The sequence below is a fragment of the Ochlerotatus camptorhynchus genome, unplaced genomic scaffold (genome assembly GCF_037179485.1).
Source record: "Ochlerotatus camptorhynchus isolate MF236.1 unplaced genomic scaffold, CSIRO-AGI_Acam_v1.1 ptg000144l, whole genome shotgun sequence".
NCBI lineage: Eukaryota > Metazoa > Arthropoda > Insecta > Diptera > Culicidae > Ochlerotatus > Ochlerotatus camptorhynchus.
Genome location: NW_027040634.1, coordinates 1,289,764 through 1,305,645, shown reverse-complemented (window position 1 = coordinate 1,305,645; position 15,882 = coordinate 1,289,764). Strand labels below are relative to the sequence as shown.

Genomic DNA, 15,882 nt, shown 5'->3' with positions numbered 1-15,882 from the left:
TATTTGAAGCTGTCCCAACGAATCCAATTAGAATTGAACTTTGATTGGGAAAGTTTAGGCCCCTCGTTTTCCAACAAGAACTGTCATAGAACAAACTGGCATCACTGGGAACAGTGAACGTCATCGTGCAGTTACTATCAAAACATTTACCATAATCACTCTCGTTTGTTGAACGCATTTCTATTATCATCAGTATTGTCCCAAGTTCGCGACTAACCAGTTCAGCACGCACATTCCGCAAAGTACAAAATATCAACCTCATTAGCATTATGGTTGAAAACAAGGAAATCCCTTTCGGTGAGTCTTACCAGTTGACATAAATGTATCTTAAAATATCACTAGCATTATCCTACCTTCATCCAGATCCCATTCCACTGGAGAAGGTCTACATCAATCTACGCAGTGTGGAGCAATCGGTTGAACTTTTGACATCTTCGCTTATCAAGCAACAATCACCGACTCAAATGCTCCACTGGACATTGAAATCGCTGCGTCTGATGGATTTGACAACGCTCAGCGGAGATGACACCCGAGCCAATGTGGAGCGCCTCTGCTTTCGGGCGGCTCATCCCTTCCCGCACCGACACCTTTCGGATGCTACCACAGGTAGCATTCACACGGCTGCCGTTTGTGTCTACCCAAGTCGGGTTCGGGATGCTCATCAATCACTCGAGGCCCTCGGGGTAATCGGCGAAATTGGAATAGCCGCCGGTATGTCGGATGTGATGAATGAATCGATTATATTTTGATTTTGAACGGATTTACAGTTGCCACTGGGTTTCCTTCCGGATTGTACCCGTTGAAGTCTCGTCTGGCGGAGATCGAATATGCCATCGATCAAGGGGCGACCGAAATCGATATAGTCGTAGATCGTAGTCTGGTTCTGAACAACAAGTGGAAACAGTTGTACGATGAAATTGTTCAGATGAGACATGCTTGCGGAGATCGGGCTCATCTGAAGACGATTCTGGGCATCGGAGAGTGCGGAACGATGGTCAATGTAGGTTTTTAAATTTGTTTAACTTTTAGTGGGTTTTCAATCATATTCATTTATAGGTGTACAAAGCGTCGATGGTCGCAATGATGGCCGGGTCGGACTTTATCAAGACATCAACCGGAAAGGAAACAGTCAACGCCACACTACCAGTTGGACTGGTCATGATCCGTGCCATTCAGGAGTTCCATAGACTAACTGGAAAGAAAATCGGTCTGAAACCTGCCGGCGGTGTGCGCACCGTCAAGGATGCCGTAGCCTGGATGATCATGATCCAGGAAACACTTGGTGACGAGTGGCTTCAGCCAGAGCTCTTCCGCTTTGGTGCATCCGGTCTTCTGGACGACGTCGAGAAGCAATACTACATTCTTACGGCTAAGTATATTCACTAATTGATTGACAAGACTTTGACTTTGATTTTGTTTTATTTTTTATTAAAATTTGTACAATACAATAACAATAAATAACTAGAGAAATTGCACGCTCCTAGCTCTCGACTCGAAAGCCCTTCTCAGGCGACGAACTGTAATCTACGATTCGAAACTTGCCACTTCTGGTGTAGTATCCGTAGCGGCCTCTAACGTTGCCATCGTTGTCACGTTCTTCTACGCGAAACTGCCGGTTCTTCCTGCGGAATAAAAATGCACACCAATTTATTACCGATTCACAGAAATATAACACAAACATAAACCCCAACCATGCTACCAATAATCACGAATGTCAGTCTGATTCAATTCGTGCTGTGCTCAGGCACGACACGAATCACGAATTGAAACAGAATGGCACGGTAATCGTCCGGCAAACACCCACAAATAAACCAATACCAAACTTTGTTATCACGCAATCAAACCCCCAATTACCCGCTACCCGTGTCATATCCAAACGCATAGCTATCCGGTCCTCTATGACCGTGCAGCTGATAATCAACTCGAGCACCTTCGTTCTCAGTCGGCAGCCACCTGGTATGTTCGTCCATCCGTCGCTGTTGGCTAGGCATGAACTCTCCCATGTTCAACTCGGTATGCTTCAGCTCCTTGGTAGCCTTCCCCTTGGCAGCCTCCACGTCGGCATCGGCCTGAGTCAGCCAGGCCGACGCCAATAACTTTTCCAAATCCAACCCTGCCAGAAAGTCCACCTCGTCTATTTCCCCGCTGGACCACCCGTTGTTCTGCCTTGACTTTTCGTTTTCGATTTTCTCGATGTTCTCCGCATTCTTAATGTTCACCAGTTTCTGATTGGGAACGTACTTCTTGTTCTTGCTCTTCCTCTGCTTGGCAGCGTAGTAGTTGGGTTCGTTCTGCTCGATTGGTGGCGGCAGCAGTGGTTCCGTGAGGTCATCCTTTCGGGGATTATAGGATCCGTAGGACATCTTTTGGGGAGATTCGACTAACTCGCTTGGCAAATCGATCTCCCCAGCTGCGAAAAAATCCATCAGTCGTTCGAATTCATCCTGCTCCTTGGGGATCACTCGAATGAAGTAACCTGAGCCAGGTTTCTTCGGTGGTGCCGGTTCCTTGCTGACGGGAACGGAAATCGCGGCCGTGTCACTGTCTAGTGAACGATCTTCCCGGCTGGTGACCAGAGCCTGTGGTTTACTGACCCTCATCGGGTGTGCGTAGGAATGGGCGATTATGCAGGATAGGCATCCCGTTAACTGAAATAATAGACAAGGAAAATCAAATATGAAATAAACATGTTGTAGAAAAAGATTTTTTTTTTAATCGATGTACAATCTGAACCAAAAACATGTAGGTACTACCTAGGGTACTACGGTGATGCCAATAATAGAGTGGTTAAGAAATAGACTATCAAATCATATATCATTTCCTCAGTTCTGTTCACATCGGCATAATATGATAACCCAACAAACATAAGAAGCAGAATATGAGCTTATTCAGGCAAAAATATGCTTCTTCAGCTAATAAATGGCTTATTCAACCTTTAAGCAGCAAAATTGTTTGTCGAGACGAATCAACCAACGCACTCGGTATCGAATGAAGATCAATGATTTTCAAACAAATCTCGATAACTTTTTCAAAGGGACGTATCAGTTTTTGTAAACAATGCCTTTGATCGTCGATTTGGCGTAACTGGTAGCTTGCCCACGCATGCTAACACTACCAGCAGATAGGGGAAATTTTCCCCTACCTGCTAGTGGTGTTAGTAAGTGTGTATGAGCTACCAGTTACGCCAAATCGACGATCAAATGCATTGTTTACAAAAGCTGATACGTCCCTTTGAAAAAGTTATCGAGAAATGGCTTATGCCATCATTAATGTGTTGCATTTGGCATTGGACGCCATTGATGCCAGAATGTTTTAAAGCTTATCGGTATGAAAGGTTTTAAAAAATCGGTATTTATCGGTATTTACTATAGTTATTAATTTTATATTTTTGGCGTTTTTGAAAGCGAAAATTTTAACTTTTGGACTATGATCGGAAAATTCTGGAAGAAAACTCCGGGGAATGTTTGAATTAGCTTCTGGAGGAAGCTGAAAACAAGAGCGAGAGAAAGAAGCTCTCCTGAAGGAAATTTGAGGAAGGTTCTGAGAGAAGTCGGAAAAACATCCGCGGAACTTCCAATACATAAATTGAGAAACTTCTGGTGAAAATTTAAAGAAACTCAGAAAAACAAAATCGGATTTCACATTCAAAGGAAGGCAGAAAAGTTTCGGAAACCGGAAATAAATTCCAGAAGTAGCCATTTCCAGGGGAAGCCAGAAGAAGCTCGGAAAACCTTCCGAAAGAAGTAAAAAAAACCAACTGGACAAAATTCCAGAACTAGACGACAGAAATTTCTGGGAGAAGTTTAATTGAACTTCCTGGAGAAGACGGACCAAACTTCCTGGAGACGCTGGCTGAAACTTCCTAAGGTAGATTGAAAAAAAATCCGGAAAAAGTCGGAAGCCAGAGCGCTTACGGAACAGTTGAAAGAAACAAGGACATAATTCCGGAAGAAAGAGCTCTTGGGAGATGTTCTAATAATCCAGAAAACCCCGCAATGCCCCTGAAATTTTTGGAACATTCCTGAAATGTACTAAGGAATATTCCATATTTCCTCGGGCTGTTTTGGAGTACTCTGATCATCTTTGAAATACTTGGAACTTTCCAGATTATAATGAGACTACCGGAATATCTCTAATCAACTTTGAAGGTTTTTAGACTTTCTTGAAGATTACGAAATTTTTAAAGTACTCTCACAATTTTCTTGAATTTATTGTAACATCAGTATTGAAGTTCTCTGGTCTTCCCGATTTTTCTAATTTTTAAAAGTTATCAACACTGCCATCAATAAGCACAGAACTTCCGATAAAATGTTCTCACAATGTGCTTATGTTCGTGTAACTTCCCTTACGTTTCTTAAATTTGTATGAGCCCTTCGGAACATTGCTGAAGTTTTCGGCAATTGCCTGAGTTTCTTGGAACTCCTTTAAAATTTCAGCGATTTCCTTGAAATTTTATTGATCTCTATCTGATTATCCTGATGTTCTCGGATCTTCCTAATGTTCTCTCAATTCTCCTGAAACTAATGGAACTGTCCTGAAAGCCATTACATTTTCCAGAAGTTCTTTGGCCTTGTGAAGTATCCAAAATATTTATGATGTCTCGTTAAATTCACTGGAGTTCGCTGGACCGGGTTTTAGAATTTTAACAGAAGTTACTTTCTTTAATTTATCGAAACTTACTCAAAAGTCTGGACTTTTCTGAAGTTTCAGAACTTTTTTAAAAGTTCCTGCAGCTAGTGTGGATCCGCAATCAAAATCTAGCTGAATCCCTGAAGTTCCGGGAAGAATCATTCGAGCGAAGGCTGAAGACGCTTTCCAGAGAAGTCGAAATAAGTTTCCTAGAGGAATCGTAAATAGAAAATTCCAGGGGAAAGTTGGAAGACAATCCAGGAAGTTAAATAATGTTTAAAAAGTATTTCCCGATTCCCCCGGAATTACCAGAAAGAGCCATCGACTGTTTATCGATTCATGGGAAGCCAAAAACGGTGGGGAAATTGAAACATTCATCGGAACACATTTTTGAAGATGATTTTTTTTTTAGAATTATCAAAGACTCAAAAAGTTTTAGATATTCAAAACAATACAAGTCTTACACAAAAATTTTGATTTTTTTTTTTCCTTTGGTTTGTTTTTTCCTTTTATCTTGTTTTCCGTGCTGAGCACCAATGCTACCGACGTGCCAGGAAGGCAGCTCCCACACCTGGACCCTACCTATCGACCGATCAACTCATGAACCGGGGACCAACGGCTTTACTTCCCATCCGAAGGAAGGCGTGATCAGAGATGTTATGCCTCAGAACATCCCGGCGGCGCCGACTGGGATTGAACCCAGGCCTACTGGGGTGAGAGGTAATCACGCTTACCACTACACCACCGGCGCCGTTGAAAATTTTGATTTTGATTATTTCAGTGCCAACATTTCAAATGGGCGTAATTGTTTTTGTAAACAATGGCTTTAGCTGTCGATTTCTCGCAACTAAAAGTTCACCCCTCCAAAATAACAACGCTTACTGATAGAGGAAACATTCCTTTACCTGTTGGTGTCATTATTTTTCATGATTGAGCATTTATTCGCGAGAAATCGACTGCTAAAGCCATTGTTTACAAATGCAATTACGCCCCTTTGAAATGTTGGCACTGATTTAAAAAATCGGTATAAATCGGTGTAACACCTCAAAAATCGGTATTCTGAAGAACCTTATCTGTATATCGGTATCTACACGGTAAGAAAAAGTACCCAAAATTGAGTTCCTTTGACTCATCACGTGGCTTCCGTGGGGCTAGGTAAAATTAAGTTTAAGAAGAAAACTCAATTTTGAGTAATCCTGATCGTTGACCAAGTTGACAAAAAATAATAAGACGGAGCAGACTGGAACCGAACCATGGACGTTGAGATTACGGGGCCCGTGTGTTGACCACTCGTCTATCAACGCTTGTGAAAATGAAATGGTTAAAGGCGCATAAGAGCAACCAATATGAAAATAAACTTATATTTGAGTTCATTTATTATTACTCAATAGTTGAGTAAATTTTAACCAACGCCGCTTTTCTGATTCACTGAACGGCGGACCTCAAATGATAGAACCCAACGTTGAGTTTTTTTTTAACTTAATTTTGAGTATTTTTTTCTTACCGTGTAGTTTGTAAATCGGTATAAATACCGATAAATCGGTATATCTGGCAACGCTGTTGGACGGTGACAAAACAGAAGAAATTTCAACCGGTACGAGCGATCTGGTTGATGGTACTCAAATCTCGAACCAAGTGGTTCCGAAAACATGAACTGGGTTAATTTTCAAAAGAATACACAATTTTGATTGAATCATTCTTACTATATTGCCGAGGCAGTAAGAAAACTTCATGAAAAGGATGTTGTCAAAGGTTGTGAAATCATTACATCCTACTATAATATTCAATACACAGAATCATTAACACAGGTAGTAGGACATCTCTTGGAAACCACTTTTGCGGGTAGCAAATTTTAAGATTGAAGTAAAATAGTGTACATAACGGTAAGGCTATAGTATAGTATACAGATCTTTCTGTTATCTTTCTTTATTAAAGAAACTTTCAGCCATCGGCTGGTTCATGTCTGAGTATACAGATGATACCTGTATCCGAGCAAGTAAATTTCTTGCTGGATAACTGCAAAAGGTTTCATTTTTTCCAGTTGGACAAAAGGGATTTTAAGTCTACACTGGAGTCGCTTTTTACGCGGGTGATACGTCCCGCGTAAAAAAAAACCGCGTAAAAAAAAACCGCGTAAATTCCGGAATCCGCGTAAAAAAAAACCGCGTAAATTCCGAAATCCGCGTAAAAAAAAACCGAGTAAAAAAAAACCGTGTAAGAAAAAACCGCGTAAAAAGCGATATACCGCGTAAATTCTGAAATCCGCGTAAAAAAAAACCAAAATCCGCGTAAAAAAAAACCGCGTAAATTCCGGAATCCGCGTAAAAAAAAACCGCGTAAATTCCGAAATCCGCGTAAAAAAAAACCGCGTAAAAAAAAACCGTGTAAAAAAAAACCGCGTAAAAAGCGACTCCAGTGTATTGGATTCTAAGCTCGAAGGCCTTTGAAGCGCTTTAAATAGATTGTGGAAATAAACGGTTTACTTTGAAAATTACAGATTGTTGTTGAAAACCATTTCTAGCAGTTCGGAATACGACTGAATAAAATTAAATATGAATAGAAAATCAAGCAAAAATAGGACTGATATGCGATTTTGGGCGGTTTAAAGGGTGTCCCACATCAAATTACATCACGGAAAAAACGCTGTAGAAAATTACCCATTGGGTATTTTCTCTTGAAAATTTGGGTAGAAGTAGTTTAGAGTGTATTCTTTACACTGTATTTTTATCGCTGTCAGTTTTTCAGAAGAAAAAATGGCGTCACCCGAAAAGCAACGTCGCGAATTGATTTTGCGCAAGCACCTGAAAAATCTTAACTCTCTCATCGGGACATCGGAAAACAACTCGGAATCGTGCCGTATGATTAAACGTTACTACGAAACTCTGAGCATCGAACGGAAGGAGAAATGCGGTCAGAATGGATGTTCTATTAGTGATCAGGATCACAAGCGTGTCGTGAAAGCGTTTAAGCGGAATCCCAATGCTTTGGGCAGAGATGAGGCCAAACCAGTTGAATCTGTCCAAGTCTTTCGTTCAGAGAGCCAAGGACCGGGAGGGACTGCATACGTACAAAGTTCAGAAGGCTCCAAATCGCGACGAACGGCAAAATACGGTGGGAAAGTCACGGGCCCGGAAACTGTACACCCAGATGCTAACGAAGCCTCATTGTCTCATCATGGATGATGAGACTTACGTCAAGGCGGACCCAGCACAAGTTTGATGTTCCGGAGGAAGAAACATAGCAGAAACTTTCAAAGTTTGCCAAGAAATACATGATTTGGCAAGCGATCTGCACATGTGGCAAACGGAGTGCACCGTTCGTGACTACCGGGATTGTAAACGAGAAGATCTACTCCGAGGAGTGTCTACAGAAGTGTCTGCTTCCTCTGTTGAAGCAACACGAGGGCCCTACGATCTTCTGGCCGGATCTAGCTTCGTGCTACTATTCAAATGTTGTCCTGGAATTGTACGAAGCCAACGGGGTCACTTTCGTACCCAAGGACATGAACCCCTCCAACGCACTGGAACTAAGGCCTATGAAAAATATTGGGCTATTATGAAGCAGGCACTACGGAAGCATCCCAAGGAGGTGAAATCTGAGGAAGACGTGAAGAAAAAGTGGGTTTCCGTACAGAAGAAGCTGCAGCCAGACGTTGTACAGAACCTAATGAGTGGAGTTATGGTATTGAAGTTGAATGAATGGTTATGGTATTGAAGTTGAATAAAATAAATATACCAAAAGCTTACTAATGGGTTAAATTTTATTGTCTGAAAGTTTGAAAAGGATCGGTCGACAAGGTAATTTTCTACAGCGTTTTTTCCGTGATGCAATTTGATGTGGGACACCCTTTACTTGCGATGATTCGGAATATTCATAGAACCATTTGCTGGCTACCCAATAACATAATCGGTATGAGGATTGCATATTTTATCTATGCTCAATATTATATGTTAATTACAAAAAAAAACTCTTATCTGTAGGCCAAATTTCAAGAATTGACCGTACACCAGTTTTTCCGGTCCGGCTGGCCAACTACAAGTCCAATCCGTTCCCTATATTTTTGATGAACGCATTGCCGAGAACCAGCCATGCCAACATGAATCGACACTTATTCTGCTCTGGAGTCACGGTTTACTGATCTGGTTGGCCAAATGCAGGTCTTATCAGGAAACCTTCTATTTAATTTAAAAGTAGATTTTTATATCTATCGAATGGTGGATAAATTTAAAAACCTATTATCACAATGCCATGAACCAACCATGAATTGACACGCTGTTTGCAGCCTTGGGCTTCTGACTGTTAACGGATGTTCTGGATTTTCTGGAGAACCAGCGCACAGTGGTTCCCCTTAGAACAAAAGTTGGCCAAAACCTCAAAAACGCTGCAAATAGGCAAAAAAAAAAAACAGTTGAAATGGATGTTCTTTAGCTGTACGAAGAAAACTTGACAATCAAAATGTCACAAAATTGAAGGAGGAGTAAAGTAGATCCAAAACCAATGTTTGTTTCTGGGTCTGCTACTCCACTGAAAAGAATGTTCATCAAAACATGTGAAATAAATTGTTATACACAAGAGATAACCTTCCATTTTGCGACACGAAATGATATTTCAGAATACTGATAACTAAACAATTCATGAGCATGGATGAGGATGATTGACCGCTATGTTCACGTAAGACCTCTGCACTTTCACGAGGAATCACTGGGATGTTGAGTAGGAGGTTTGGGTTTGCAGCAGGGTTCGTTGTGGTAAACGATAAGCTGAATTGATGTCCGAACAATCATATAACGCGAATGAGCTTGTGTTACTGAGCGGTCTTCTACTCAGTAAGCAAAAACGATCGCTCTAAGGCCACTTAGCCTCTCTATCACATCATACCGTTACTCGAGTTGTAACTATTCAAAACCGGCACCGACGACGACGAAAAGTTTCACAAAATACAAGATAAACAAGTGGTGTAGTGTTAAGCGTGACTGCCTTTAAAACCAAAGGGCCTGGGTTCAATCCCAGTCGGCACCGCTGGGATTTTCTGAGTCATAAAATCTCTGATCACGCCTGAGGAAAGTAATGCCGTTGGTTCCCGGTCCATGAGTTGATTAGGTAGGTAGGGTCCACTGACCTAAAAATATCATAGCTGCTATCGACGTTAATTACAACTTGCAATGTAATTGATCGCATTTCAAAATGAAAATGAGCAGACATTTGAACAAATATTCCAACTACAAAGTCCCTCATCAATTTAGGTACGGTTCTATTTGGACAACAAATCCACAAAACCGATCGTTGTTGGCACGGGGTTTAGTGTTGGCACCGTGCCAAATTCGAACAGACTCTGAAAATAATGTGTTAATGCTCCTTGTGATTACAAGTTTTTAATAAAAGATTAATTATTAATAACGTCTTTGTCTCGAAATCAACGAAATCATAAAGGGTGATACGGTCAAAATTTGGTCAAGGGAAAACGCGTGTAAATCGGTGAAATCGTTTATTTAAAAAATCAAATTAAATTTCTTTTTCAAGTTCAATTAGTATAAAATTCAGGAAAAATATTCAGTTAGGCTTCCGCTTTTCCAAATTCGAATTGCCGGGCCTTACGCTTGACCCCTGCCATCAGATTTTGTACAGCCACCTTGTCCACCTTCTTCGCCGCAGAAAGCCAGTTTGCCTTAAACTGCTGCTCGCCCTTAGCAGTTTTTTTGGTCTTCTTTAGGTTCCGCTTGACAATAGCCCAGTATTTTTCAATTGGGCGGAGCTCTGGCGTGTTGGGAGGGTTCTTGTCCTTGGGAACCACCTGCACGTTGTTGGCGGCGTACCACTCCATGGCCTTTTTACCGTAATGGCAAGATGCCAAATCCGGCCAAAACAGTACGGAACAACCGTGTTTCTTCAGGAAAGGCAGCAGACGTTTATTCAAACACTCTTTCACGTAAATTTCTTGGTTGACAGTCCCGGAAGCTATGAAAATGCTGCTTTTTAAGCCACAGGTACAGATGGCTTGCCAAACCAGATATTTCTTTGCGAACTTTGACAGTTTCATGTGCTTGAAAACATCTGCTACCTTTCCCCTTCCTTTTGCCGTATAAAACTCCTGTCCCGGAAGCTGCTTGTAGTCGGCTTTGACGTAGGTTTCGTCGTCCATTACCACGCAGTCAAACTTCGTCAGCATCGTCGTGTACAGCCTCCGGGATCGCGCTTTGGCCGTCGTATTTTGTTTATCATCGCGATTTGGAGTCACTACCTTCTTGTAAGTCGATAGTCTGGCTCGTTTTTTGGCTCGATGCACGGTTGTAGACGATACACCCAGCTTATTTGCGGCATCTCGGAGAGAGAGGTTAGGGTTTCGCTTGAAACTACCGGCAACTCTCTTTGTCGTCTCAGCGGCTTCCGGTTTTCGATTTCCCCCCGATCCAGACTTCCTGGCTGTCGACAAACGTTCCCCAAACACTTTAATTACATTTGTAACGGTTGATTTGGCAACTTTTAGCGATTTTGCCAACTTTGCGTGCGAGTAGCTCGGATTTTCGCGATGCGCGAGCAAAATTTTGATACGCTGCTCTTCTTGCTTGGACGGCATTTTGACAACTGAAGAGTGAATTCCAAAATCAAAATAGGAGCAACATTCTACACACACACACCTTCAAAATGAGGGGTGTTCAGGTTTTTTAAATGCAAAATTGAAAGAAATACGTCAAGTTGATATTGACCAAATTTTGACCGTATCACCCTTTAAATTAAATTTCAAAATAAAACCATTCGATTTTACTGCCTATAATCCCATATTAGGCCCATATGGAAAAAATAGTCATTGAGAAAATTACAGTTGAAGCTACGAAGTACAATTCCTATTTAGGGTGGTTGAGCTAGTAGTGGAGGTACTAAGCCAAATTATCAATTTAAAAATAAATATACGATGTACGCACAATTTTTATACGTTAATCTATAGCTTTCAACCTCTATTTTGATAGAAAAATATTACATTGTATAGTTGAAGATGCTAATTTCAAATAACAGACTGTAGTGGTAATTTTTATACGATAGATGGAGTAGATGAAAGCATAGAGTTGATAGTTCCGTTAGAGTACGGCAGTGTGAAGATTGTATATAGATATTAGAATAGCGAACTAGGACAACTTTAAGGAAGGTACAAATCGGTTTTTTCATCTCTCTTTACCAAACTCCCCCTTTGGAGAGGGATGGTGAGGGGTGTCCCCCCCCCCCGCCACCACTGGCAAAAAGAGATGAAAACCGACCCGTTCAAGTACCAACTGTGTGTTTGAAACAGTTCTACCGATTTTTACCGCACTTCAATTCTGATGAATGTGGGCGTCTTAGTGGAATACCTGTATAATGAGAGAGAGAAGGATTAGTATTTCGTCTACAATGTGCAGACTTCTTCAGTGTCTTGTACTAATACTCGACACCCCTCACCATCCCTCTCCAAAGGGGGAGTTTGGTAAAGAGAGATGAAAAAACCGATTTGTACCTTCCTTAAAGTTGTCCTAGTTCGCTATTCTAATATATTCTAATATCTATATACAATAGTTCACACTGCCGTACTCTAACGGAACTATCAACTCTATGCTTTCATCTACTCCATCTATCGTATAAAAATTACCACTACAGTCTGTTATTTGAAATTAGCATCTTCAACTATGTAAATCGTTGACTTCACGTAGAAGTAATACTAAAAACATATAGTCAAATTACATTGTAATAAAATTGCATAAAATTTTAGAAAGATCGTCCTCCATTAATAGGAACACTGTTCCAGTAGTTGTGGTAGTTGCTAACTTTGATTCCTATAAAAGTGGAATGCGTTGGTTTCTTATGGGTTCCACTATTACCCTACCACAACTATAGGTGCATAGGAGTGAAAATCTTAAGGAAAATTAATGATTTTCCGTAAATTTTGGGCTAATTTTAAGTTTGAAATATGCAAATATACTTTATTTAAGGACAGCTACCGATGAAAAATAATCTTATCCGGTTCCTCTTCACTATTCGGCACAACCTCCATACCGCAACTATAGGTACACCACTATTACTGGAACACCTACACTAAATATTTGAAAAATCATAGTAAATTTATTAATATTTTTTACAAGTTTAAATCAGTAACAAACGTTTTGGTGATTCAAAACGCAGAACTGTAACTTGACCTCTAAACAATCGAATTTCAGGATGAGACTGATATGCGGTTACTTTGCTTAGTGGGAAAAAACGTATTCACATTTTTCATGATCAAAAGCCCTAGTTTTATCACATAATATGCCCCGTTACGTGGGTAGATCACCTTTTCGCGGTACGTTACGGTATGTAAGGGCTACAAAATGGTGAGTGACAATCTGGAAGGAGCGATACACCTAGCTCCGGTCCTCACAAGTTCCTACCTCACGCCTCCACGAGTCATATGTTCACAAAAGACTGCCAGCTGAAACATGGACACAGCTGGTTGGCGTAGCCTGGGCAATGTTGTCAATCCGACAATAGCAGAGTGAGGAGGTGCGACGCGAACACTGGCGCGGTAACCATAGCACGGTGATAGAGGAAATGCTTCGCCAACCCGAGCGTCTGTTCACCATGGAGGTGCGGCTCAAACAGCGTCTGACTGGCATCCAGCGGCTGAATAAGAAATGCTCTTCCCCGGAAGCTACACCTAAGATGGCAGCCCCATCACGGCGGATAGGAGACCTTAGGCCAACCACCTACTGTCTCTGAAACCTTTACAATTGTTACAGAAACCAACAGAGAAAGACATCGAACTGATATAACGGCAACGACTTTTAGCGTAAAACAACGGAAACGAATTGGATCATGCAGGGTAAACTGGCACAACTCGCCAACGAGGCGCGACGCATGAAGCTAGAAATCCTGGGACTGAGTGAAGTTCGTTGGCCAAACTTTGGAGAACACAAACTGCCGTCGGGACAGGTACTACTATACTCTGGTATTCGAGGTGAAAACGCTCCCCGCCATCGTGGAGTTGGTCTCCTACTTAGCGTCCAGGCAAGTGCTGCGCTCATCAAGTGGGAGCCTGTTAATGAGAGGATAATCGTTGCCAGATTTAGAACACGGGTTCGTAACCTTACCATAATCCAATTTATGCGCCAACCGATGCTGCCGAGCTACAGGACAAGGAGAATTTTTACAGTCAACTGAATGCCGTCGTGGATAAGGTTCCAAAGGGTGACATCAAGATCTACACTGGCGACTTCAATGCGAAGATCGGCTCCGACAACACGGACTATGAGCGTGTCATGGGACGCCATGGTCTCGGCGAAATAAGCGAGAACGGTGAGCTGTTTGCAGAATTTTGTGGCAATAACGGCATGGTGATCGGGGGCTCGCTTTTCCCACATCGGCCAGTGCACAAAGTCACGTGGGTTTCCCGTGGTGGACATACCGAAAATCAGATCGACCACATCTGCATCAGCCGAAAATGGAGACGGAGCCTTCTTGATGTCCGGAATAAACGCAGCGCCGACATCGAGTCTGACCATTACCTTCTAATCGGTGAAATCCGCCTACGCATGGCGCGGATCCAGCGACGGGAGGAGAGACTCGGGCGGCGGTTCAACACACGCCAACTTGAAGATCCAGCGGTAAAAAGGTCTTTTGTTGAAGAACTTGAGACTCGAGCTGCGGACGTTCCAGAAGGTGGCAGCGTAGAAGAACAATGGACGGCCATCAAGAATGCCTTTATAGAAACAAGCGAGAACAACTTGGGTGAGCTGGGCGCCCAGAGGAAAGAGTGGATCACAGATGAAACCTGGCGGAAGATTGAGGAGCGTAGAGAAACAAAAGCCGCGATAGAGCGGGCGAGAACCAGAGGAGCCAAGAACGAAGCCCGTCAACGGTACTCGGCTCTAGAGAAGGAAGTCAAGCGCTCTTGCAGACGGGACAAGCGAGCGTGGGTGAACTCCCTGGCCCACGAAGGGGAGAAAACCGCAAACACTGGCGATATACGCCTCCTCTACGATATCTCACGACGCCTGAGTGGAGCAAGGATGAACCCGAGGATGCCAGTGAAGGACACGACTGGACAATTGCTTACCGACCCCACTGACCAGCTGAAACGCTGGTTTGAGCACTTCGAACAACTTCTTCAAGTTTCGACGGCCGACCAGCCATCAACATCTCGGTATGATCCGCCTAGGGTGCGGCGCATCACTCGCGTCAATTCCGAGGCCCCATCACTGCAGGAGATTGAAGCAGCTATCCGAAGCATGAAATCCAACAAGGCTCCAGGGGTCGATCGCATATCAGCAGAGATGCTCAAAGCTGACCCCACGCTATCCGCACAAATGTTGCATCAACTATTCTGTAATATCTGGGACACCGCGAATTTTCCGGCCGACTGGATGCAGGGCATCTTAGTGAAGGTCCCAAAGAAGGGGGATCTGAATGTGTGCGACAATTGGCGAGGCATCATGTTACTGTGTATTGTTCTCAAAGTTCTTTGCAAAGTTATCCTGAATCGGATACAGGAGAAGATCGACGCGAATCTCCGACGGCAGCAGGCAGGATTCCGTGCCGGAAGATCTTGTGTGGACCATATTGTCACGCTCCGCATCATCCTGGAGCAGGTCAATGAATTCCAAGAGTCCCTTTATTTGGTATTCATTGACTACGAAAAAGCTTTCGACCGTCTCAATCACGAGAATCTGTGGGGCGCCCTGAGACGCAAGGGAGTCCCGGATAAAATCGTCAACCTCATCGAAGCGCAGTATGAGGCTTTCACGTGCAGATTTCTGCATAACGGAGCCTTGTCCGACCCTATCCGGGTAGTCGCTGGTGTGAGACAAGGATGTATACTATCACCGCTACTGTTTCTCATCGTAATCGACGAGATCATGGTAGGTGCAATTGACCGTGTACCGAACCGTGGGCTGCTTTGGCAGCCTATCACCATGGAGCATCTCAACGACTTTGATTTGGCTGATGATGTTGCTCTACTAGCACAACGGCGTTCTGATATGCAGAGTAAGCTCAATGACCTAGCCGAACGCTCCTCTGCGGCGGGTCTCACCATCAACGTCAACAAGACCAAATCGTTGGATATCAACACGGGCAACCCTTCCAACTTTACGGTAGCGGGGCAAGCAGTGGAGAAGGTCGAAAGTTTCCAATATCTTGGCAGCCAAATAGCGTCGGACGGCGGGACCTGGAGTGACATAGGTGCACGAATCAAAAAGGCTAGGCCTGCCTTTGCGAGTTTGCGAGTATGGAGATCCAACCAGATAAGTCAACGCA

General features: G+C 42.9%; 2 protein-coding genes across 4 annotated transcripts in view; one reads left to right on the top strand and one right to left on the bottom strand.

The window, feature by feature from the left end:
- The first annotated feature begins 190 nt into the window (after positions 1–190).
- Dera (deoxyribose-phosphate aldolase) lies at positions 191–1,624 on the top strand. The gene is made up of 4 exons (XM_065221569.1): positions 191–297; positions 364–711; positions 768–1,000; positions 1,057–1,624. Exons 1-4 carry the CDS (start codon positions 270–272, stop codon positions 1,384–1,386), a joined length of 939 nt encoding a protein of 312 aa, XP_065077641.1. The 5' UTR covers positions 191–269; the 3' UTR covers positions 1,387–1,624.
- LOC135700899 (uncharacterized) overlaps positions 1,413–15,882 on the bottom strand; it is a 30,826-nt gene continuing 16,356 nt past the window's right edge. For 2 of the 3 annotated variants that reach the window (XM_065221566.1, XM_065221567.1), the window contains exons 2-3: positions 1,855–2,648; positions 1,413–1,622 (exon numbers count right to left, since the gene is read on the bottom strand). In XM_065221566.1, the coding sequence (XP_065077638.1) occupies positions 1,481–1,622; positions 1,855–2,648 (936 nt within the window). In that variant the 3' untranslated portion in view covers positions 1,413–1,480. The remainder of the gene's footprint in view (positions 1,623–1,854; positions 2,649–15,882) is intronic. The other variant, XM_065221568.1, reaches the window with a different exon arrangement.